At 38.1% G+C, this 25750-nt stretch overlaps 1 protein-coding gene across 1 annotated transcript; it reads right to left on the bottom strand.

The window, feature by feature from the left end:
- Window positions 1-7552: 7552 nt before the first annotated feature.
- PSMD12 (proteasome 26S subunit, non-ATPase 12) lies at window positions 7553-24643 on the bottom strand. Its single transcript, XM_060763084.2, has 11 exons — window positions 24440-24643; window positions 20888-20947; window positions 19076-19204; window positions 17387-17494; window positions 16016-16120; window positions 15327-15476; window positions 15077-15211; window positions 11939-12051; window positions 11181-11355; window positions 9967-10044; window positions 7553-7999 (listed from the first exon to the last, which is right to left on the bottom strand). The coding sequence occupies exons 1-11, from the start codon at window positions 24545-24547 to the stop codon at window positions 7790-7792; spliced, it is 1371 nt and encodes a 456-aa protein (XP_060619067.1). The 5' UTR covers window positions 24548-24643; the 3' UTR covers window positions 7553-7789.
- Window positions 24644-25750: the final 1107 nt, after the last annotated feature.

The raw sequence follows: 25750 nt of genomic DNA, 5'->3' as shown, positions 1-25750 counted from the left end.
AGATTTCTTCACTATCTATGACACTTGGCTCAAGGGCAGTAGGTTGTAAGAGATTACAAATTGACATAGAAGTTTATGAAGAGACCAGTGTGTGATACATATGTAATATAAGGTCACAACTGACTATAGGTATAGGACAACAGGACGATTCAAAGTCCCCAGAGCTCATTAATTTTTATTTTTTGTAGAAGCATAGCTCAGAAAATTACTGCTGCTACTAATCTGTAGATGTCACTTGACAATTTTCACAGTGGAAGCCAAGAGATAATAGAATAAGTAAAAGAAAAATGCCAGTTCTCCACAACAAAAAAGGGCACATATTACTTCTTATGTTAAGAAAGAGATATTGTAGGATGGAGAGATCCTCTGGTATTCCAATCAAGTTGCATTCATTTTGAAAATCCAACAAGTAATTCCTCCTATAATATATCTCCACTGAATTAATGATTTAAATAAGCACTGATTCACCATTTATCATTGTTTTATGATACGTTTTTAACTATGTTGTGCTGATCTCAATCTATAAGGAGAGGCAGGTATGAAATAAGGGCTCAGGAGGAAGAAGCTCAGGACATGGGGAAGTGCTAGCAGTACCATTTCTGGCACACCAATTTACTTCTTATAAAATTGACAATTCTAATTTATGTAAGGCTTGTTTTTGTTTTTCTGGTATTATCTTCGCAACTAGAGCTTCTAAATGTATACAGAGCAATGACACCAAGACAGTAAGATTTCCATAGTTCGTGCTACAAGTCCGGTAAGCTTTCAGATATTGCTCATGTTTTGCCCAATACATGTCATGAGATGCTATAGTTTCAGCAGTTAAATACTGCTTTAACTGTAATGTGTACCAATGAAATAAACAACAAGTAATGTCGAAGGCTTTCATGGCCGGAATCACTGGGTTGTTGTAGGTTTTTTCGGGCTATATGGCCATGGTCTAGAGGCATTCTCTCCTGACGTTTCGCCTGCATCTATGGCAAGCATCCTCAGAGGTAGTGAGCCTTATTGCCTCACTACCTCTGAGGATGCTTGCCATCGATGCAGGTGAAAAGTCAGGAGAGAATGCCTCTAGAACATGGCCATATAGCCCGAAAAAACCTACAACAATCCAAACAAGTATTTTAAAATATTTAACTCGTGCTCATATCTAACACAGCACCATAAGGTCTCTTTATTATGTCTGTGATTTTGTACAGTTTAAAACAAAATAGGGGACATCCAGATTCTTTCTAATAACTGTTTCTTCATGGCTGAAACTGTTGAGTCACTTCTTAACTTTACCATTTGATCAATAAAGAGACGATTTCGGCAGCAGGTAATTATAAGTTCTTTAATTATTTTGTGCAGTTTTATTTTATTTTAATTTTTTTTGCTATTAGTTTAGAAATTTCAAATGAGTCCCTCATTGCCTTTTATTTGCTACTACTTACAATTAAAAAAACAATTTTCTTATTTCCCCAAATCTCCTGCTACTTAGTTTTGATAAAATCAATGCTCTTTGTGACATGTTTTTTTTTTCTATTCACTGTAGAAATATCTTTACAATGTTGATTATTTCATGGTCTTTTTGGACACTACATCAAAGTATAACACACTGTGGTAGTTGCTTTTCTTCCAGGCCTGCACATGTGAAGCCACTCAACAGATATTATTTGCAACACTTTTTAAGGATGCTTTATTTTGCTTTAAATAGAATGCACCTTCATCAAAATCAACAGTACTTTTGTGTTTCTGATTCAGCTATTGTGAACTATCCTAAGATTCAACCAAAATGAAATTCATCACAGTAACACTGAAAGGTTAATTTTTGTTTTGCTGCACGGTCATGGTTCTCCCTGGATATGTTTCATGTGAGTGTAAGAAGGAAGGAATGCCAAGAACGAGTTAGTAAAGTAAGCCAGTCTTCAAAGGAATGAAGTAACTGTTCAAAGCATTCAGAAACAGGTAAATGTGCTTCAGGGTTTCTTACAAGAAGTATAGTGTTCCAACATGTTTCCTATTCCTTTTATCAACCCAGGGCAATAAAAATATAGATTAATGTTAAAAATACGGCTGATCTTGCCATCTGTTCCAATACTTCGTTTTCTTGCGAAACTGTGCATGAAGTGAGAACACACAACACCATAATTAAGGTGAATTGTTTAAAAAAAATTAGGATGTTACTAAAGAAACAGCTTGCAATATATCCTTTTATAGAAAGTGCAGTGTTCATGTTTAATTCCCATCTGTTTTCTCCACTCCTTTTTGCTCTCACTCAAATGATCAAGTACTATAGAATGCACAATGTTCTTTTCCAGCTCTAATTACAGATCAACTCATTAATGATTTCTTTCCACACTGAGATCCATCTTTATTTAATATTATCATCTTAGGTGCAAAGGGGTTTTGAGTACATGTTCTGGGTCACATAAGATTTATTTATTTAAATCAACTATTCATTCTACTTTGATTTGATGCCCCAATGTAAATATTGACCATTGTTACCTTTTGGCAATTTGTACTAGACCCACAAACAATTAATATCCAGTTCTTGTAGAATTCGGAAAATGCAAATGTATGAAACCTAAGTAGGAAAAACAATACTACGAATTATATTGTTTGTTGAAAAGCTCCTTGACAAAGCAGTGACTTTGATTGTCACATTGACTTTAAAAGAGTATCTTTGCCTCATATGATTGTTCCAATGTTATTATTTTGATCGGACTAGAAAAGTAGAATTTCTAATCCTTGTACTGAACAGACTGACAACTCACCCCATGACTTATACATAACAAAAATAACAGACTAGTAATAGCAGCTTGCCGCACTGAAGATACAGGTGACACCCAGTCCAAGAATACAGTAGAATAGCAATCGGCTTGATTCCCCATCATGTCACACCTATAATTATTAAACAATATACAAAAAAGTCCAGAATTCACCTGAATTCCTCCATGCCAAAGGCACAGAATTTCGAGGCGATTTGATGCTGCAAGCATACCTTAGTCAACAAAGCCTCAGAATAAGAAGCTTGTGCCTCCCAAGCCCATGCCTGCCCTTTTCTCTGTCTAGATCAGTGATGGTGAACCTATGACATGCGTGTCAGCACTGACACACATGGCTATTTTTGATGACACGCGGCCACATGTGGCCGAATACAGAGAAGTACACCTTATAAGAGCCAATCTAATTCCATCCTTAAATTTGTAAAAGACTCTACAAATTTAACATCTGCCCGTTGGAACATTGTTCACTCCATAACTCAGCATGGAATATATATTTTTCTTATTTAAACTATAAATATTGTAAAATTATGTTTGTTTGTTTTCTCGAAGTTGACACCCCACCCAAGTTATGCTCTGGTTTTTGGCAAATTTTGACACACCAAGCTCAAAAGGTTGCCCATCACTGGTCTAGATGGAAGATTTCAACAGTACTGGAATTGGGAGTTTGAGGAAGGAAGGCTGGAGAAACGCAGACATTTGGTACTGGGTTCCAACAGCATATCTGCAGTAAACATTTCAATCAAGCTTTTAGCTGGGAAATATTGGGATTCTAGTTGCTCATTCTGCAGCTTTATCTGCCTTCCTACAACTAGAAAGTAAACAGCATTTGCTTCTGGTCTTTGACGAAGCATGAATGAAAACCAGAGAAAAAAAGGGAGACACACCTGCCTTACCAGCTACCTCCAGCATATTAAAAAAAAATACAGAGATATGTCTGGCCATCAAAATGGAAATAATCAGAAAAGTGGAGGCTAGTGAAAAAAAGTTAACCCTGAAGAAACCTTCAGGTTGTCCCTAGAAGGTTGAAAATGATTTTATTTCCTTTATAACCCTTATGGAAGGCATACCTTTCGTGATTATTTGTTTTCAAAGGTGCAACTTGTCAGTTTTGGATAAGTCTACTGAAACCTGCTGGACAGTTTTTTTGTTGTTGTTTTGTGGTGATGCAGGGATCTATCCTTATTCTTCCCATGTTATTTCTGCCTTTGGTACCACATTTTTGGCTGAACAAGTAACATCCAGGAACCCACTGGATGGTTTCATTCGACCAACAAAGTATTTGAGATTCTATTTTTCCAAGTACCAATGCAGGGAAATGATACTGTCCATAGATCTCCACTCCAGGTTCATCCTTAGAAGGATATCCCTAGTATGCTCCATAAAAATGATGCCAGTTCATACATTCCAAAATGTATTTAGCCCCAGACTATAACACATGGGTCAAAATATGAGCTAAATTGAGCTATGGAACAGAAACGTAGTCCTCTAACAGCTAAAAGGGGAGAGGTTTCCTCTTAAGACTATGTTGTAAGCAAGAATGGTAATGAGAATTGGTGAACATTTCATTCAGGACATGAAACAAATCAGTTAGAGGGGACTGTTTCAAATATTGAGTCTATCTTAAATTTAAAATCAGACTTCTGTTTAATTTCCCAAGATTATTGCGTTTCTGAAATTGGAAATGAGTTTAAATATTCTCATTGGAAATGCTAACTGGAATAGATTTCATCAGCTTCATGAAGAAAGACATTCAGTTTCAGTTTGACTCATTCAGTTACATGGGTTTTGGTAACCATAAATGTTTCCTGAAGCAGCACCTTATGTCAGAGAGACAGAGGGAGAAATCGCATGTTCAACCACTTGAGAAGGAAAGGCTTTACTAAAGCTGCTCACACAGTACAACTTAATCCAGTTTCCAGATATCAGAGAGAGGATAAACAACCATTGCAGAACACTGAAGTCATGGTCTTACCATGGGAAATCCTGCTTAGCATCACTTAGGCTTCACATGTTATTAGCACAAACTTTGCAGGACCTACAGGTTGGATCCCAAAGTACCTTCCTGTTGACAAGAATGTGTATTTAACACCTCAGACAACAGAGTTGTACAAGACTGAAACTAGATCTTAGGACACTGCTCAGCTTGTTCTCAGTGTTGACAAACCTGTAAGGAGTCCTTTAATTAAGACCAAATAATCTTAGCCTTCTTAATAGAGACAAATATATATATATAACATATATATGTGCAGTCGCTGGGTTATGAAGATAGGTTCTGCAGGTTTGTTCTTGAGTTGAATTTGTGTGCAAGTCAGAACATAAAATGTAACTTCAGTCAGATATATATACTAGCCTCCCCCTGCCACGCGTTGCTGTGGCCCAGTCTGTGTATGTTTTGCATGTGTATATATGTAGTTTTGCGCATGTGCTGTAGCGTCTTTTTGCTTTTTTGGCTTTTTAAGTCTCTTCCGCTATGTTTTTCAGTGTTTTAATGAGTGATGGTCACTCGTTGGCCTAATAGGTGTATTGTGTCCAAATTTGGTGTCAATTCGTTCAGTGGTTTTTGAGTTATGTTAATCCCACAAACGAACATTACATTTTTATTTATATAGATATAGATATATATATATATAGAGAGAGAGAGAGAGCACACTTTGGATCTCATCACACAGGCTTAACACCGCTGTGATGTTTGTTTTGCTGTCTGTGCCCCTTGTTCAGAGGATTCCACCTCACCTTTCTGTACCTGTGATAATTGTATATTGAAAATTTTGTGGAAAGAAGGGTTGGCGTTGAAGCTTCAGTGGAGCTACCTTTTCCCAACAACATTCAGGAGTGAATTTCCCTTCCTAGGGGTAGATTTCTCTCACTTCCTGTTATCTCACCCGTTCTTAACTATGAAAGTCAAATGTTTGTAACTCAGGAACTGCCTGTAGTAATGTTAAGGCAGCCTTTTTATTTACAGGGAGGAATCTGATTAAACTAAGGGTCCCACTGGTTCAAAGCTGATGACGTTTCACTTTTTCTGATTTAGTCTATAGAAAACCTCACATAGCTCAGTTTCAAGAAACAGAGAAAAATGGCAAGAGTTGAGAATTAGATGTAATTCCATGACTGTGCGTACATATATTTACATTCAGGTAAGTCATTGCCCATTTTGTCACAGGCATCCTGCATGTTCATAAAAATATCTCTGAAAAGAAAAGCACCAAGCAAGTAGGGACAGTAGGCACTATTCAACAGGGATTGCACTATTCACTTGTTGATACAGATCCCAATTTAGGTTTAAGATGGACGGAGGGAGAAACTTGGGACAGAAATGAATACAATTTTGAAAGATTGTGTGTGTCTTTCTAGCAACTTTCCACATCTATAAAAATCAAGCCCTCAGCCCATTTCACCTACATAAGGGTGTCTGATTCTGCACTGAATGGTCAAAGAGCAGAGCCATTCAGAATGAAATGTTACGTGATCACTCCCTGGAGGGGCATTTGATCGTCATGCAGAGTACACCCCCGCCCCAAGACGTTACATTTCTGTATTATGTGTCGGTTTCTCAAAACTGCCTAGCTTTTTGCAGTTCTCCCTATGCTTCCCCAGTTTTGTGCACTAAAGAACAATCTACCCTGATCCTTGGGAGTGCATTTCAGTGGACACATCCTCCAACCACTGCCTCTACCAATGCCTTTCTGGATTCAAGCTGTTAGTTGAATCTCTAGTAGTTAGCAAAGCAAAGCTCACATGTACATTGTCAGCCCTTTACAAAATTATGGGACACTAAAAATATTGTGCAAAATCTAATTATAGTACAAGCATGATTTGTATGAAGTGACGAACCTTAGCGTGCACCTGAGCAGTTTGATATCTGTATTTTTATGCTTTCAAAGTAGGCTGTGGATAACATGCTCCTAGATTCTTTGACGCAAATTCAGCTATAAATTAATTTGCCGAAATTCAGCAGAACACCAATAAAGCCTTTTCGATTAATGACACAAAACATGTAGTCCTCCAAGTGCTGTAGAAACTATAGTTCTCACTGTCTCTCATCAGTGATGGCCAGAACTTCTGCAAATTGTAGTATTAAGATAGCATCCCAAGGTATCAAAGGCACTTGCAGGTCAATGGTGGTATCTCTAGAAGTGCTATTTTAAAGAATTTTCAAAACTTAACTTGGTACAATTGGTTTTTATAACCAAATGTGGCTGATCTAATGACACATTAATTTAAAAGAATGAATAGGGCCGCAACCGAGGCTAGATTGCCATTAACCAAATGTAAGGTTAGAACAGAAGAATAAAACACCAGGTTGACTTATTTACATTCTGCTTTCATTTTAAAATCTTAAAAGATTAACTGAAACATCTTAGATATATTTTATCAAGACTTGTTGAGCTATCTGCAAAGCTGAACTCAACTTTCAGTAAAATTTACTTCACTATTACTGTAGTTAAATACAAGTCAGATTAAAAAATTACAGATAAAAAGCAAAAATAGTCTACAACGTTTTCTATGCCATCTTCGTTAAAGCACATTCTGTTATACCGCTACTATACTACAGCATGGAATAACAATGGTAAATTCAGCCTCATGCCTCAAATTCCAAGATACTTTGTTTAGGAAAAGTGAACATTACAGAGCCACGTTGCCACATTTCTTTATAAAATAATATATTACAACATACTCATACATCTGGAAGACTGAAAGTAATATCTAAGCTACCTAAAATAGACAAATGCAGAAGTTATTTGCCAGACAGGTAAAGACAAACCGGAGTAAATTAAAGGCAATTTCTATTACACAGGCGATACAATTTTATTGTTTTTCCATCAATTGCAGCAAAAAATGTTATAAACCAAATGAATAATCAAAGTAACTTAATTGTCAACAATTCTTCAAAAGTGATTATGTTCTCAGTTTCACCTGGAAGGGAAATATGAAAAAAAAACCAAATATACAGTGGGATAAAGTCTTTTTCTATGACCAATTCAATGCCTCCCCCTAAGCATTATGGCTACTGAGGCATCTTACTGCAGGTTATGTATCATCTCCTCTTTGGCAATGAGGTGTGTTGTTTTGTTAACAAGAGCCATCAATGAGTTGAGCTTTTGAGACCAGTCATTGAGTAAGTTATTAGGGTCCTTCGGTCTCTGGAAGTTGATAATTCCTGCCAGCCTATCAACTTTGGCATATATGGTCTTGTTTACCACCAAGTTGGACAAAAACTCTTCAGATTCCTAGTAAGGAAGAAAACAGTACTGTATTAGGAAACTGAACAGAACAACTGCTTCAATTCACAGCAGAAATACAAAATCGTTATCGCACTCTGAAGAACAAATATGCTTTCAGCAGAAAAGTTGAAATTCTACAGGATTTAAACAGTATGTTTAAGTCATTCCAACTTGACCTGATTATGTATTTACTTGTTGTTGTTGTTTTTAAAGCAGGACACTATCAAAAGCTTTTCAGAAATCATCACTTCCAGAACTAAAACTAGATATGTGTTCTCAAACCAGGACTTTAAAATCAGGTTTCTTTTAGGTATCTTCGGGATGGACTAAGCTCTCACCTTTTGCCAATCTACTCAGGGAAGAGGATGATTCCTTTTTTGATAAGGAGTTACAACAGAGTACTCCCACTTGTATTTTATGGCTGCTACGATACATCTGAAATGTCATTTTAATGTAAATGTATCATAATTGTTTTTAGGATGTATATTGTAATGCTTTCCTCATATTTTAGTTTACTATGTTTTATTGGATTGTTTTTTATTATTTTCATCTCAATACTTAATTCTTTGTTGTAAGTTTACTGTTGTTTCTGTGCATTATCTTGTATTATTTTGATGTGTTTGTATTCATTTGAGACATTCAGTATTTGCCTTTTGTTTTGTGTCTATAAACTGTCCTGAGTCCCTTCGGGGAGATATGGCGGTCTAGAAATTTATTATTATTATTATTATTATTATTATTATTATTATTATTATTCACATTGATCCATGGATAAGTCAAACCAGGTTGTTTTTTTGTTTGGTTGGTTTGTTTTTTTTTTTGCTTGATTCTTTGAGTAAAATTCCAGAGTAGATAATCTTAAAATATTCCAAATGACAACCTTGAACTGCAGAGGTGGGAAGTAGTCACTGCTGCTTAAAACTACCTAGGGAACTTGAAACATCAGAAGCCAATTGGTGGCACTTCCTCTGGCTTCTCTCTCAGGAAAATACTGTTGTTTGGAGGCGCACATTGTACCTCCAGGGAGCAGAGTCCAGGCTAACTTTCTCCTCTTCCACTTTAAAAAAGAGGATGTGGAGCTGTGCTCAGAAAGAAAGTAAATATTGGATTGATTGATGAGAACAACAAATTAGTTGTTGTTGAAATTACAGCAAAGGTTTGAGACCATCATTGGAATGAGGTGCTTTCTTACACAAATAGGTTCCATGTGACATAATGTTTAAGATTCTGCACCTGTACTTTGACCACTATTATAGCAAACTTATTTAGTAAAAGGTGAAACATAAACAATAGAAATCAAGAGATCCCAGTCTCAAGAATCATAGAGAAACCTTACATGGGCATAAGTTTATCTATCAATACAATGGCATGCATGCCTTCTTAACAAAAGGTCTCACTAAGTTCAAGGGGGCTTTCTCCTAGATTGTTTACAGGACTGCAAGCATCACTGAGATTTTTTAAAAAGGTAAGTCTTGTAACCCAGAAGTGAAGATCTATTTATGGGTTTTCTTTATTGTATTGTAGCCCATGGAGGTTCCTGAGGCAATGCACAGCAGAGAAAACAGATCAACAAGTTTAAAAAACCAATTTAAAAGATAATTTTTAAAAAACCTTAAAAAGCCAACACTCAAGGTTGAAATTTGAGGCAAAATACATTTCAGTTCAGCTGGTATATATGCAATCTATCCAATTTGGCTGGAACCCAAAGACCTCAAAAGCACTATTCTTTTTAATTGATTTTAAAATTATTTTAAAAACCAATGAACACTGCACCACAGATCCAGTGCAGAGAGGTGTACTGAGTTTCCTAACAATCAAATTAAGAAAGCGTCCACTTAAATTATAGCTATTATAATAAGGGTATCATTCCAAAGATCAATAGTGAAATGCACGATTCTTTACTCACTATTTTTCTACTATATTGTAGTATTTCTCTTGTACAAAAGAACTGAGGAAATTTAAATATCACTTACATCAACCGATAAATCCAGAAGTTGTGCCATTCTTTTCATCGTAATTCTGGTATAATATTTTGCCATTATTCTAATATTCTAAAAAGAAGAAGAAAATGAATAGTCTCGTATTTATGAATGACATGTTATGACATTCAAGACACACCTACAACTGACTCTCTCTATATATAATATAGAACATATAGACAGTCTTAGATTCCAACCTCATATATAGAAAATATTTAATTTTATTTATCAATTACTTTGTTATAGTTTTTTTAATTTTATTTTTAAATATCAGAATATACAGTTAACCATTTTTCTGAAAATGCGGTAATAAAGAACTATAATAAAGAAAGTACATGGTATTTTGAGGGGGGGCGACCATATACATGTATTTACGGTAACAACTTAATACAACTTGTACATACCATCATTAAGCATATTAGCATTTTGCGTATTCTAATCTAAAATAACAATGAACATAACAATAACCTGCTACCCATCTAGTTTTCAATGTTCCCCTCTTTAAACACATTATGCCTATAGTTCTATTACAATTTTCTATCCAATTATGTATATTCTATTTTATTGTTATTCCCATATCCCTCCCCCTTTTTGTGGCACCTTCACTTTGTTATAGTTATAAATTTACTTTTGGGATTAGGAAAGTTGTTTATTTTGTCTTTGTTTAATGTATTATGGCATTGAATGTTTGCCATTTTTTGTTGGAAACCGCCCCAAGTCCCTTTGGGACTATAAAGTAGTAGTAATAGTAGTAGCAGTAGTTGTTGTTGTTGTTATTATTATATAGGCTTAGATTCTGTGTAAGCAGTGACCTATTATTATTAGCAATAAAACTTTGGACTGAATAAATTAAGCAATTACAAGAAGTATTAAACTGAATGGAAAAATGTGACTATCAATATTTTACAGAATATATCACTTTTAATTGAATCCTCAACGGAATAAAAGTATCTAAATATGTTAAGTATAAAGTGTAAAAAGTAACAGCAAATTCAAATTACATTATGCGACAATTTTTTTTACTATATCCTGGCTTGACCAGAGGTGGTGTCCTGCCTGATATCAATAAAGAAACAACCTCAATAGACAGCTCAATTTGGCCTGCATCAATTCTCCTTATAAATCAGTGCTGTAAATTAAGATGAAAATGACCACAAATGGCATTCCTCACAGTTCTAATGAATAACTAGAAAGTACGTTCTGCTTACATGCTCCACTACTCTGTTTTTTAAATCTTTCCATCTTTTTTCTCCTTCTTCTGTATAACCAAATACATCAGTTGCAGGGCTTTCTAGAGAACCGTCTCTCAATTCTTTTCCGTATTCGTCAACGAGAGTGGTCCAGCGCATCAGTTCCATAGTGGTAAACAGTTTTAAAAGATCTCTGTTAAAAAAGAATGCCTCTGTAAATGGTTTACAGTATTACCCTCAAACACCATAAACAACATACAAATCTTTAAGGAATTCAGCCAGAATAGCCTATTAATGAACAAGCTTATTTTCTGTTAATACTTCTAGAGATTAAGGAGGGAGCATAGTGACACAGTCTACTAACACAACAAAATATATACTAAGCATGTGCATGTTCCTTCAGTATAGTTCAGGTTACAAAATTATTATATATAAGTGTCCAGAAATGCCATGCAATTTGCAGCACCATTAATAATAAAAGAAAAAGAAAAAATCAGGGAACAGAATCAGATGGGCTATGACAGATTTGGAACAGCTGTAGGCTGGATTAGTTTGTCAGGATTGAAACAACATTTTCATTTAGCACCGAAAAGACATCAGCATTGAGATCTGTCGCACTTGTACATACAACAGTTAGCTACAAACTCAAGCATCACCCCATACACACACATCCTCTCTGTGTGCCTTTAACTACCACAAAGAATACATGTTGAACATCACACTCAGTGCTACAGGTAATGTTTTACAGTAACATTTAGCATGCCAACTATACATACTTATACTTAGGAATGTCTTCTAGTTTTTTATCGCTGCTTATTCTATGCACCAGGTCAGACTGTTCATTGTCATAAGGTGAAAGGATAACATAAAGAATAACACTCTTCAGGGCCTGTTTCAGAGAAAGAGAGTAGAAATTTAATTTTATACTGAAACAACTGGATAAGATGAATGCTATAACATAAAGACAGGTGAATTTGCCATTCAGAACAAAGGGCCAAACATACTGATCTATGTTCTTACAATTAATCACATGCACAGTATCACAACATTGTGAGATTGAGGACTGACAAACAGAGCACAAGTTGGAACTTGTACCAGATACAGGAATTCTAACCAAAGTGACTATAAAATTACGGTATATCCTTCATATGTAGACACTCTTTGTTACATAACATTTTGTACGGAGTGGGCATCTGTTTATACATCAGGCCTTGTCGTCTTATCTACACCTCTCAACATTGGCTCTAAAAAATTCGCCCAAACCTCTGGAGAAGAATTTGTTTCTCCGCCCTGTTACACTGAAGAAAGCCATTCCACTGGCAAGATATAACCCAAAGAAGGAAATCATTTTAAAGATCTTCCAATCAAGGAATACTTTTGTCATCCAAATGTATTTGGTTTAAAATTTACTTAAGGGAAAGAAAAACACTTCTATCCCTAAGCAAACTTTTTAGGCCACTCACAGGCAGAACAATTATTTTCCTCAGTCCTGGCAGTGTTTAACTTCTCAATCACGCTTTACACTCATTTCCTGTTTCTGATAAGACAAAGATTGAACACCAACTGTTTTTAAGAACAGCTTCTTATGGAATGGAAAACAAAGTGATCTTCCCTTGAAGAATGCAAACCTAAACTCCTCTGTAATTCCTCACATTCTGTTCCCCAATGCTTATCTCTGTTTTGGTCAGTGCCCTTTGGATTCTTTCACGTTTTCCTATGTCTTTCCTCCAATGTAACTACGCAAACAATGGAACTGCCTTACATTACTGCCTCCTTATCAGCTTCTGTTCAAATGATAACCTGTCATCTTAGTCTTTCATTCTATAGAACAATACACACACCCTGGATGTTCATATGGAAAGACTTTCTACTTATGGCATTCTCATTATTAACGATGTGCTCCCCAGTCCTCTCCCCAAAGAAATTCATGAACATATTAGAAAACAAAAACCCAATAAAAATATTTGGACTTTGGGTAAAATGATTCCAAAACAAATAACTCCCTTTGCTTGAGGATGGAAATGTGAGGGAATAGGGCTTTGATCCAAGCTCCCATCCATATTAGCAAAGCATTTAGTAAGGGACAGTACAAGGGACTGACCCCACATGCTTGAAAAGATCTCTAGTTCATTTAAAGATGAAGAAAAGGTTTTATCAAGTACAACTAAATAAGGAGAAAGGATTGAGCAGGATTGGTGCTTTCCTGGGAAAACTGGAAATCACATGAATGCAGACTGGAGGAAGTGTGTGCCTTCTTAGCATCTTTCCACAAACCAGGTTCAGAAATATACTATACTGACACCACAACATACAACAGTGTTTCTCAACCTTCCTAATGCCGTGACCCCTTAATACAGTCCCTCATGTTGTGGTGACCCCCCAACCATAATATTGTTTTCGTTGCTACTTCATAACAGTCATTTTACTACTGTTATAAATCATAATATAAACATCTGATATGCAGGGTGTATTTTCATTCACTGGGCCAAACTGGGCACAAATACCCAATACACCCAAATGTGAATGCTAGTGGGGTTGGGGGAGGATTGATTTTGTAATTTGGGAGTTGTAGTTGCTGGGATTTATAGTTCAAAGAGCATTCTGAACTCCACCAGCAATGGATTTGAACCAAACTTGGCTCCCATGACCAATGGAAAACACTGGAAGGGTTTGATGGGCATTGACCTCGAGTTTGGGAGTTGTAGTTCACCTATATCCAGAGAGCACTGTGGACTCATGCAATGGTAGATCTGGACCAAACCTGGCATGAATACTCAATATGCCCAAATGTGAACACTGGTGGAATCTGGGGAAAATAGATCTTGACATTTGGGAGTTGTAGTTGCTGGGATTTATAGTTCATTACAATCAAAGAACATTCTGAACTCCACCAACGATAGAATTGGCTCAAACTTCTCACATGGAATCCTCATGACTATCACAAAATGCTGTGTTTTCTTATGGTCTTTGGTGACCCCTCTGGCACCCCCTCGTGACCCCCTCAGGGGTCCCGACCCCCAGGTTGAGAAACACTGACATACAGTATGTGTTTTTTTTTTGGGGGGGGGGGTGATGTGTACAATCCACAGAGTGTGTGTCGGCATCAGCCAAGGGATTCATGATACAAACACACGTATCACGCTTATATTCTTCTGCAACCAATACAGGAGCCGGCTAAATATAATCAGCGGCCACTTCCCCTTTCTTAGTATGAAGAAGGGAGAGGAAAGGAGTCCCCTGCTAATAAACTTGGTAGAAATCCACAGAGCACTTCAGAAAGTGTTACATGGCTATGACCCCTGACATCTCCTAACATCCACTTGACTGGGAAAGGAGAATTCGATTTTTCATCTGATTATAGTTCCTTACCCTGATCTATAGATCCCCAGAGTATAACTCTGAAAGAATGGCAATTTTGTTTACTTTCTTTTATATACTCCCAGAAATGAGTTCTAAGAGATCAAAAGACACTTCTGAATTATGTAGGAAGTGGTTACACAAGAAACTTAACTCCTCTTCAAGAAGAATTGGATAGCAGTGACTTTGATGAATAAAAGGAAATATTTGTAGAAATCCAAGTGTGCAACTAACCCCTCAGTTTCAGAACAGAATTCTTTAGCCATATAGCCACAGATTATTTAAACAAATAACAATATTGCTGCCAACAACTGTTTTTTGGGGGAAGGATGTTCTTATGAACAAATCAAACTAAGCCACAAAAGTAATTTGAAACAAAATATGGTCTAACTATTTGACTGACAAATAATTGCTGGAAGTGGAAGCATTGACTACAGTTATCCTCAATGAAAGAACAAATGGTCACTGGCTGCATTGAAAGATGACATACATGCTTTCACCTGGCAGTTGAAAAGACAAACAATTTTTCTAGCAGTTTGCAGATATATTTTTTTTACCTGCTGCCATTTTTCACTTTCAGCCTGGATACAAGGGGTGTCATAAATTGCTCTGTAGTGCTTGCAAATGGAAAGGTAGGAACCCTCATGCTGATCCAACTGAATCATTAAATTGTAGTACTTCAATTTTAATTTCTGGAATGTCAAATAATCTCAGGTTAACAAACACACATTAAAGGTGGAAGCTGAACAACCATATACCTCATACTCGTGAACTACCGTAGCATAAATTTACTGGCTTCAGACTTACTTCTGTATTCTCTTCCTGGAAAAATTTGGTGTTAATTTTTTTGCTAATAATTTGGGTACGGATGTAATCCTTCACGGCCAGACAAAGCCTCATCTGTTCCAAAATGAATTCCACACGCTCCTTCTTTTCCATTGATCCATAAGTTTCCACCTAGTATTCAGAACATAGAATACATTATGCACTGCAAGACATAAAAGCTGAGAACAGCACACAGACTTTGAAATAAAAAAGGATTGAAATACTTGTTTATTATTTAAAATGCTTTGCTTTTGAGCTAACTATCTATCTATAAACAGAGTTTGTACTTACAATTCGGTTTGTATTTATTTGTTTCAATGCAGCCTATGCAACTCAGCAAATAGAAGCCTCACTGCTTTTGATTTTTGCCAAAATTCAGTTTGGGATAACTACCCAAAAAAATTATTTGGGAGCATAATGTAAACAGCACTCACAAAGTAGGCAACCATTTTTGGAAAGCAATGTGCTGCATTCTACAAGCAATGGCTATAAATACTATAGAAGGTATCTCAAATCAAATGATAATCCTTTTGGATGATGAAATGTTTCTCTTTGCAATTAATGGAAACTATTAGTCAACAGTTATAAATTATAAAAAGCTAAATAAAGTTAAAAGGATAATCTTTGGCGAGCTCTTATTTATTTCAAGCTAAGCGCCTCTGGTGTGTTACCTGAAGTTCTTGCAGAATGGAAGCAGCTTCTTTTACATCTCCACTCTGTTCTTTTATTGTTGCAAGAGTATTTGTCAGTCGAGCTCTCTCAATTTCAACATAAATCTAAACAGAGAAAGATTTTGTTTAATGTTCACATTCAACATTAAATAAAGCACAGTCAGCCCTCTGCATGCAGAATGAGTACCCAGAGGAAGATCAGAGGACTATTTTCAACTCTGGTTTGAGTGGGGGATCAGCACTGCAGTCAGTCCCCAAGTTCTGAGCAAGATAGGTTTAGTGGGTTTGTTCTTAAGTTGAATTTGTATATAGGTTGGAACAGGTACGTTTTTTAAGTGTAACTCCGATCATTTTTTAAAAGTTTTGGATAGCACTGGGAAGGGTTAAAACCATTTGTTTGGCTGTCTGTACCCCTGTTCAGAAGATGCCACCTCATTTTCTGTCCCTGTGACAACTGGATTTTGAAAACGTTGGGTTGTTGTGGAAACAAGGATTGGTGTTAAAGTGTCAGTGAAGATACCCTTTCAATCTTCCAGGAGTGAATTTCCTTTCCTAGGGGTAGATTTCTCTCACTTCCTGTTCTCTCACCCCTGTAACTAGGAGTTGTATGTAAGACAGATGTTTGTTACCAGGGGGACTGTCTGTACAGTGCTACCAAAGCCTCCTATGCACGCAGCTCCATGCTGGCACCATACTCGCACAGTAGAGGATTGCGTCCACAAGTACAGGACTTGAAGCCATTGAAAACAGTTTTATTTGTGAACTAACAGCAGAATCATACAACTATTGGTTACTAAGTCATATTGAGGAAGGAGGGAAGGCTGCTTACTTTCTCCACTTTGGGCAAGAGAGGGCTAATGAGTGGTAAAGCTTCTTATCCCTGTTTCTTTGCACTGTCATTGCATTCAGTTTGTATGCCAGCACTGTCCTATGCTTAAGTCAACTCAGATATCAAGGGGTGAATATTTCCATGCTCCTCGCTCTGACTTATACACAGGCATATGAAGCATATTATTGAAACATGCCAGAACCCACATTGACTAAAAACTGTATGCAATAGCTGTACGATGACTTAGAACTAAGACAGAGACACTAAAGAATAAAAGTTTGACCAACAGACTGCCAGTTTTTAATGAACTCATGAGATGAAGTTCCCTTACTTGCATTACGTCATACCATCAGGATAACAAAAGACCAAACCAAGAGCAGGGACAAGTTAATGGAGAATATGTAAGCAAAATTTTCAAAGTTATTGTACTGGCTGCTATAAAATGATCCCGGTAAGTTCTTATTGGACTGTGTAGTAACAGCAGGAGAACCTAGCAGCATGCCCAAAATAATAGCATACAGTTGCAAGAATGAAAGTCTCACCTTTCCTTCTGTGACCATCCGCAATGTGTCAATTAATCGCAATTTGATTGGTAGATCTGAAATCTCTTCAACATAAGAACAGCACTGTTGGACCATTTTAGCAACTGCCTAATGCAAAAAAAGAGAAAAACTATAATCTCGCTGTATATATATAGCCTGCCTTGACTAGAACTCAAATTATAGTTGTTCAACGATGCTGCCATTCATGGAAACAAAATCTATATAAATAAAAATGTAATGTTTGTTTGTGGGATTAACATAACTCAAAAACCATTGGGTGAATTCCCGCCAAATTTAGACACAATACACCTATTAACCCAAGGTGTGACCATCACTTTAAAAAATGGATTTTGTCATTTGGGAGCTGTAGCTGCTGCGATTTAAAATTCTGAACCCCACCAATGATGGAATTGAACCAAACTTGGAACACAGGACTCCCACAACCAACAGAAAATTCTGGAAAGGTTTGGTGGGCATTTTCCTTGAGTTTGGGAGTTGTAGTTCACCTACATCCAGAGAGCACTGTGGACTCAAAGAATGATGGATCTGGACCAAACTTGGCACGAATATTCAATATGCCAAAATGTGAATACAGATGGAGTGGGGGGGGGGGGGGACCTTGACATTTGAGAGTTGTATTTACTGGGATTTATAGTTCACCTACAATCAAAGAGCATTCTGAACCCCAGCAACGATAGAATTGGGCCAAACCCCCACACAGAACACCCACGACCAACAGAAAATACTGTATTTTCTGGTGGTCTTTGGCACAGGTTGAGAAATGCTGCCTTCCAGTCCAACTCCCTTCACCAGGGCAAGAAAACATAATCAAAGCCCTCCTGACAAAAAGTCATCCAGCCATAGATATAGATAGATAAGATTCACACACACACATATGCATGTATATGACAGATATAATATCCTAGATTTGAAAGGGACCCCTAAAGAAGGACAATTATATGTTGTATGTTCCAGAGTAGGCAAACCAGACAATCTCAACATCAACACTGACAAAGAAACAAGATGTACAGTTTACCCACAAACATAAAGAAATTACATATATTAGATACTAAACACTTTCTCGTTACTTTATTTTCCAGATCACAAGACTGGACCACAGCAACACGTGGCAGGGGACGGCTAGTATTAATATATTTTCAAATGCTACACATGATATAAGAATCTGAACAAGTAAATAAAACTGGGGACTAAAAGAAGTGGATTCCCTCATTCATTCATGAGGGTGTAAAACATACACTGGTATCTGTCTTCAAATCATCATCATTCTAGCCAAGATCATCAATATAGTTCCTGGGATGTTAATGGGAACCAGAAGAACTATTCTACTGATCTTCAGAAAAACTCATAGCATATATACTACAGGAATAGCAACCGTTTAAAAATGGACCACAATGACAGGACAGCAGATTCACTTTTTCAAAGTGAAAACATAACACTGACAGCATCAACATTATGCATAGGAATGGTTGCTGTAAAACACACACAGCCCAACAACTGCACTACTATGGGTATATCTCATAAAGTAATGGGTACAAAAAGAAAGCATTTGTTTTAGAAGTTTAGGAAGTGCCTTATATCAGTGGCGATTAAAAACAATTGCTCATCAATGTACATAGATAATTTTCAAACAGCACAATTTGGGACCCCATATCAATTAATGTAATTTACCTGTTTCAACTGACTTCTCCTCTTGGACAAAAGAATGATATTTTCATTAAGAGCATCCCAATCTTTAGCATCGTAACACATTTTCACTACAGCAACCAAAATCCGAGACGTAGATACCATATCGGAAGCCTAGGTAGGAAATAAAAACCTGCATTAAGAGACCAAGGCAGCGATGCTGGCCAGAATCCTGTTGATGCTAATCAGCCTCATAACCCAGAATTTTTAAGACCTCCTGCTCTCCCGCACGCACAAAAAGCAATTTCCAAGCATCCATTCTGTGGCTTGTGGAAAGAATTCAAGCAACATCTGGTTGCAGATCTGCAGCTGAGAAAAGAAAGCATCATTGGTACTATACTCCAGGGATGTAGATTAGTAGCTAGATGCCACCTAGACACTATCTGCCTGGTCACCAAATGGCTGCAGCCCCAGCTCCAATACTTGGCAATTGCCTTTTGGAAGGAAGTACAGGGAGGGACATACAGATCTGACTCCAGGTTGTTATGCTTCACAAGCGTAACATGGGAACCCGACAAATTACTCAAACGATGTATTTGTTTTTTAATTTTACATTCATGTTTTAATTTAATGCATCTGCTTTTTTAAAAATTGTATTGTGGCCTGTTTCTTGTTAGCTGCCTTGAGTCCCTATGTCAGGAGAAAGGCAGGATAAAAATATAATAAATAAGTATATAAATTTCTGGAGGGTAAAACTAAAGAGTTTTCAAGGGATTCCAATGGATCATTTGTAGATATTGAGCGTGTATTTTCTACTGGATTATACAGGACTAGTACAATTTAGATAATGTTACAATAAAGTTAAGGCATCAAACCACTAGCCTAATCACATTAAATGTATCCTAGAGAAACAGTGACAGTACATTAAAGAATAAATGAGACTTGTCCCACACATTATCTGTTTTAGAGAAAGAAGTCCGAGTGATGTAATAAGACCACTAGCAATATTTGCACTTAAGTGAGACATTCCCATATACCTGCATGTATATGTGGAGCTTGTTTCCAAAGCGCACCAAATCCATAAAAGAAAACAATTAGTTATATATGGCAGCACATGGTTGGCTAGCAATAGAATATTATGTACAAACCATATGACAAAAAATGCACATCCTCAGCACATTTTTTTTAATTCCTGTAAAGTCTGCTCAGGTGGATTTGGGTTTTTTTGTATATGTGTATGTGTTATGAGCATTTCTACAAAATGGCTGCCATATTGATATCTACCTATTCACGGAATGGCTGTCATGGAAATTTTTGTATGTGTGTAAGAAGCAGCTTGAGAAACTGAAAGTTGTTTCTGGTGTGAGAGAATTGGCCAACTGCAGGAACGTTGCCCAGGGGACTCCCAGATATTTTACCATCCTGTGGAAGGCTTCCCTCATGTCCCCACATGGAAAGCTGGAGCTGACAGACGGGAGCTCACCTGGTCTTGCGGATTCAAACTGCTCACCTTTCAGTCAGCAATCCTGCTGGCAAAAGGGTTTATTTAACCCATTGTGCCACCGGGGGCTCCAATGGTTGCCAAGATAGCGAGTAGCAATACTTTTTTTGTCTAAAAGCAAATTAGCGAACCTAAAAGAGGACCTCAAACTGAATTTCTCTGCCTCATGCCTGGAGAGAATTGTTTGACTAAAATCAGTGTTTTTCTCTGCAGGAAAATGTTTCAGCTACCATTCTGATCTCCACAAGAGACCTCGACTTCAAATAGAAAGAATCAATGGGCAGCCAGTTAAGAAAAGTTGGTACAGAAAATCTTTAGGGTTCTTAAAACTACTTTATAAAAAGTGTTGTACTTACAGTTCGAGTCTGTTTTTCCAAGGACAACAAGGTTTCAACTGCTTCTTGAAGCCTTCCATCCTATAAAATTAATTACATATATTCAACACATGAGATGTAGTAACACACATTTGGTAATTACAAAGAGCTGCCAACAATACACATCCAATAAAATATTTGAGAAAGCAAAGTTAAAATATGGAATCTTTGTAACACAAGTAGGAAACCGAATTTTGAAATGAAGGTAACATCCAAATTCAACTCAGACACTGAAAACAATGAGATTTAAGTAACTTGCAATGAACCTTTCGCTGGTTTTCACTGATCTGAGTCATGACCTGGATTGTTATCAATTAATGCATGTCTACGTTTCTTTTAGGTATATAGAGTACTTGAAATAACTTCAGTCAGCAGATTTTCATATTTTGGTTCACCAGACACCTGGGATTTCAGTTCCCAGTATTCCTGACCATTAGATATTCTGGCTGCACTTCAGACAGTGTAGTGTCTACACTATCTGAATGTGGACTCAGATAACTCAGTTCAAAGCAGATATTGTGGGTTTTTCTCCCTTGATATTCTGGGATATAGGGCTGTGTGGAAGGGCCCTTACACCTTTAAGTGTGAAATGTGTATCCGTGTAAAAAAAATATCAAAGAGTAGCATAGATAATTCTAAAAACAGTACATATAAGTGCTGAGTTTAGTTACAAAAAAATTGCAAGAATAAATCCAAGTCCACTGAATGTGAACTGAGGCCCCTACTACACTGCCATAAAATCCAGATTATCAAATCAGATAACCCATATTATCTGCTTTGAACTGGATTATCTGAGTCTTCACTGCCATATAATCCAGTTCAAAGCAAATAATCTGGATTTTATATGGCAGTGCAGAAGGGGCCTGATACACTGCTTTGATTCTCTTTTAAAAGGAGCATAATAAATAAAAAATAACAATTAGAAATACATTTAATTTACTGAACTGCAGTTTTACATATTTGACATAGGGTCTAACACAATTCCCTGTTATGGCTATATTGGTTCGGTTGAATCGTGGCTACTTCTACTAGCTTGCAATGCAATGTACAAGTCTAATTTCAGATGTTATGCCAGTCAGAATGTCATCCCAGCAATTGGGAACAAGCAGGTCTCCAAAACAGCACAGCAATCCTAAATTAGTCAACCTTCAACACCCACAGGTTCCAGTTCCAATGCCACTGCTTGAAAATACCCTTGATTTTTCTTTTGGTCATTTTACATAAGCAACGGCATTCTACTCAGGCATTGTCTATAGCACATAACCAGCAAAAAACTCCTCCCCACCTCCAAAAAGTAGACTATTCTTCTCTGTCTTGGCCTTCGGATAATCCTCCTGGATAATCAAACAGTACCACACTATGTAACAAATTTTAAATAAATTTCTGTTCCTGATTTCAAAGTGCTATTTCGTGATTAATTGTACGGGTCCTTACTTTGAAAGTAGCTGCTATACTCCAGGAACTTCATTTTTGTACCTGCCACAAACTATGCTGAATTGATTGAGACTCAATAAGATATTAATTGAAAATCGATAGCAGGATGTCCCACAAAAACAAAGTTCTTGCAATTTAATAAACATCTGCCATGTTTTTATGATAGAACCAATTTGGAAATGACATTTATAACCCAGGAACAAAAATCGTGTTACCAAGGCCCCTTCCAAACAGCTGTATAAAATCCACATTAAACTGGATTATATGGCAGTGTGGACCCAGGACCCTTCCACACAGCCGTATATCCCAGGATATCAAAGCAGAAAATCCCACAATATCTGCTTTGAACTGGGTTTCAACTGCCATATATTTCAGTTCAATGCAGATAATGTGGGATTTTATTTAGCTGTCTGGGAGGGGCTTTAGATAGAAGAGTTCGAAGAGGATATTGTGGATTATCTGTCTTGATATTCTGGGTTATATGGATGTAACATCCCAAGAAGTGAGAGATTCTATGTATGGGGAAAACAAACAGTGCATCTATGGCAAGCATCCTCAGAGGTAATGAGGTCTGTTGGAACTGGGAAAAAAGAACTGGGAAAACAGACCTCATTACCTCTGAGGATGCTTGCCATAGATGCAGGCGAAACGTCAGGAGAAAAATTGCCTCCAGAAAATGGCCATACAGCCCTACAACAACCCATGGATTCCAGCCATGAAAGCCTTCGACAATACATTGAATGTAATGTTCGTTTGTGAGATCAACAGAACTCAAAAACCACTGGACGAATTGACACCAAATTTGGACACAAGACACCTAACAACCCAATGTATGTCCTTCACTCAAAAAATTGCATTTGTCATTTGAGAGTTGTCGTTGCTGGGATTTATAGTTCACCTACAATCAAAAAACATTCTGAACCCCACCAATGATGAAATTGAACCAAACTTGGCACACAGATCTCCCATGACCAACAGAAAATACTGGAAGGGTTTGGTGGGCAGTGTCCTTTGCTTTTGGAATTGTAGTTCACCTACATCCAAAGATGACTGTGGACTCAAACAATGATGGATCTGGACCAAACTCTACAAGAATACTCAATATGCCCAAATGTGAACACTGGTGGAGTTTGGGGGAAATAGAATCTTGACATTCATAGAATCAAAGAGTTGGAAGAGACCTCATGGGCCATCCAGTCCAACCCCCTGCCAAGAAACAGGAACATTGCATTCAAATCACCCCTGACAGATGGCCATCCAGCCTCTGTTTAAAAGCTTCCAAAAAAGGAGCCTCCACCACACTCCGGGGCAGAGAGTTCCACTGCTGAACGGCTCTCACAGTCAGGAAGTTCTTCCTCATGTTCAGATGGAATCTCCTTTCTTGTAGTTTGAAGCCATTGTTCCGCGTCCTAGTCTCCAGGAGAGCAGAAAACAAGCTTGCTCCCTCCTCCCTGTGGCTTCCTCTCACATATTTATACATGGCTATCATATACCCTCTCAGCCTTCTCTTCTTCAGGCTAAACATGCCCAGCTCCTTAAGCCGCTCCTCATAGGGCTTGTTCTCCAGAACTTTTGTCATTTTAGTCACATTTGGGAGTTGTAGTTGCTGGGATTTATAGTTCACCTACAATCACAGAGCATTCTGAACCCCACCAACGATAGAATTGGGCCAAACATCCCACACAGAACCAAACCTCCCACACAGAACGTGTTGTTAGGTGTCTTGTGTCCAAATTTGGTATCAATTCGTCCAGTGGTTTTTGAGTTCTCTTAATCCCACAAACGAACATTACATTTTTATTTATATAGATTGTTATTATTATTGTTATTATTAGTTATCACCGAATTTGCTTGCTCATGCCCTCTGGCCTTCACCCGGTCACTTAAAGGCCTCGCTGAGTTTATCTACACTCTAAAATGAGCCGACTTGACGTGCCATGGCTCAATGCTCTGGAATAATGGGAGTTGTAGTTCGGTGAGAGCCCTTGCTAAGCGTCAGCTCCCTTGCCCTGCCCTCCGAGCGTCCCTCTCCCGGCCTGTGCCGCTGCGGCCTAAGTAGGGCCGCGCCATGACTCAGCCCGCCGGCGAGCAAGGCCTTACCCGGGCCATCTGCTCGCACTCCGGCAAGCGCTGGTCCACCGTGGCGCTGTAGTCCACCTCCATCTTCACGATGCGCCCGTCGGCCCGCTCCGCGCCGCTGTCCGCCATGGCCGGGTCCCGTCCAGCCGCCAATCCGCCTCACTTAGCAAGCAAACCAGCCGCACACTGACTGACTCACCGGAACCGGAAGCCGGCGGGGACAATTCCGCTAGGCACTCAGTCGGACAGCCATGTCGGAAAGGACCCCGCCTTCCCTCTCAGCAGGCAATGCGATAGACAGCTAATACGACGAGTGTGGAGGGGCGGAGGGAGAAAGAGAGCCAGAAGGGAAGCAAAATGGAGGGAGGCGCTGCAGTTACACTGTAGAACTGATGCAGTTTGTGAGGCCCCTCCTCACTTTGGCAAAGAAGGCTGAAAATGAACAAAATCTGGCTACCAGTATTAAAAAAACTCTAAAATTACAACAGCAAAACAGCAGAGAGGAAACAACCAGGCACATCTTAACACCTCTCAACAAAAGATTCCCCCAGGCTCAGCCAGGCCTTCAAATGCTAATGAAGGTGGTCAGATTAGAGAGATGGGCCAAAACTAACAAAATGAAGTTCAACAGTGACAAATGCAAGATACTCCACTTTGGCAGGAAAAACGAAATGCAAAGATACAGAATGGGTGACGCCTGGATCAAGAGCAGTACGTGTGAAAAAGATCTTGGAGTCCTCGTGGACAACAAGTTAAACATGAGCCAACAATGTGATGTGGCGGCAAAAAAAGCCAATGGGATTTTGGCCTGCATCAATAGGAGCATAGTGTCTAGATCTAAGGAAGTAATGCTACCCCTCTATTCTGTTTTGGTTAGACCACACCTGGAATATTGTGTCCAATTCTGGGCACCACAATTCAAGAGAGATATTGACAAGCTGGAATGTGTCCAGAGGAGAGCAACTAAAATGATAAAAGGTCTGGAGAACAAGCCCTATGAGGAGCGGCTTAAGGAGCTGGGCATGTTTAGCCTGAAGAAGAGAAGGATGAGAGGGGATATGATAGCCATGTATAAATATGTGAGAGGAAGCCACAGGGAGGAGGGAGCAAGCTTGTTTTCTGCTTCCTTGGAGACTAGGACACGGAACAATGGCTTCAAACTACAAGAGAGGAGATTCCATCTGAACATGAGGAAGAACTTCCTGACTGTGAGAGCCGTTCAGCAGTAGAACTCTCTGCCCAGAGTGTGGTGGAGGCTCCTTCTTTGGAAGCTTTTAAACAGAGGCTGGATGGCCATCTGTCAGGGTGATTTGAATGCAATATTCCTGCTTC

This window comes from Anolis sagrei, chromosome 2 (assembly GCF_037176765.1).
Source record: "Anolis sagrei isolate rAnoSag1 chromosome 2, rAnoSag1.mat, whole genome shotgun sequence".
Lineage (NCBI taxonomy): Eukaryota > Metazoa > Chordata > Lepidosauria > Squamata > Dactyloidae > Anolis > Anolis sagrei.
Note: the sequence above shows the minus strand (reverse complement) of the source record. Positions and strands in the feature narration are given on the sequence as shown.

Bases quoted from the DNA above. Each gene is read 5' to 3' on its own strand.
- PSMD12 (XM_060763084.2), bottom strand. From the start codon at position 24,547: ATGGCGGACAGCGGCGCGGAGCGGGCCGACGGGCGCATCGTGAAGATG. The intron at 17,495-19,075 runs GTAAATTACATT...TTTTTGCATTAG, and splicing joins GGAGAAGTCAGTTGAAACAG to GCAGTTGCTAAAATGGTCCA. The intron at 15,477-16,015 runs GTAACACACCAG...TCTGAATACTAG, and splicing joins CCATTCTGCAAGAACTTCAG to GTGGAAACTTATGGATCAAT.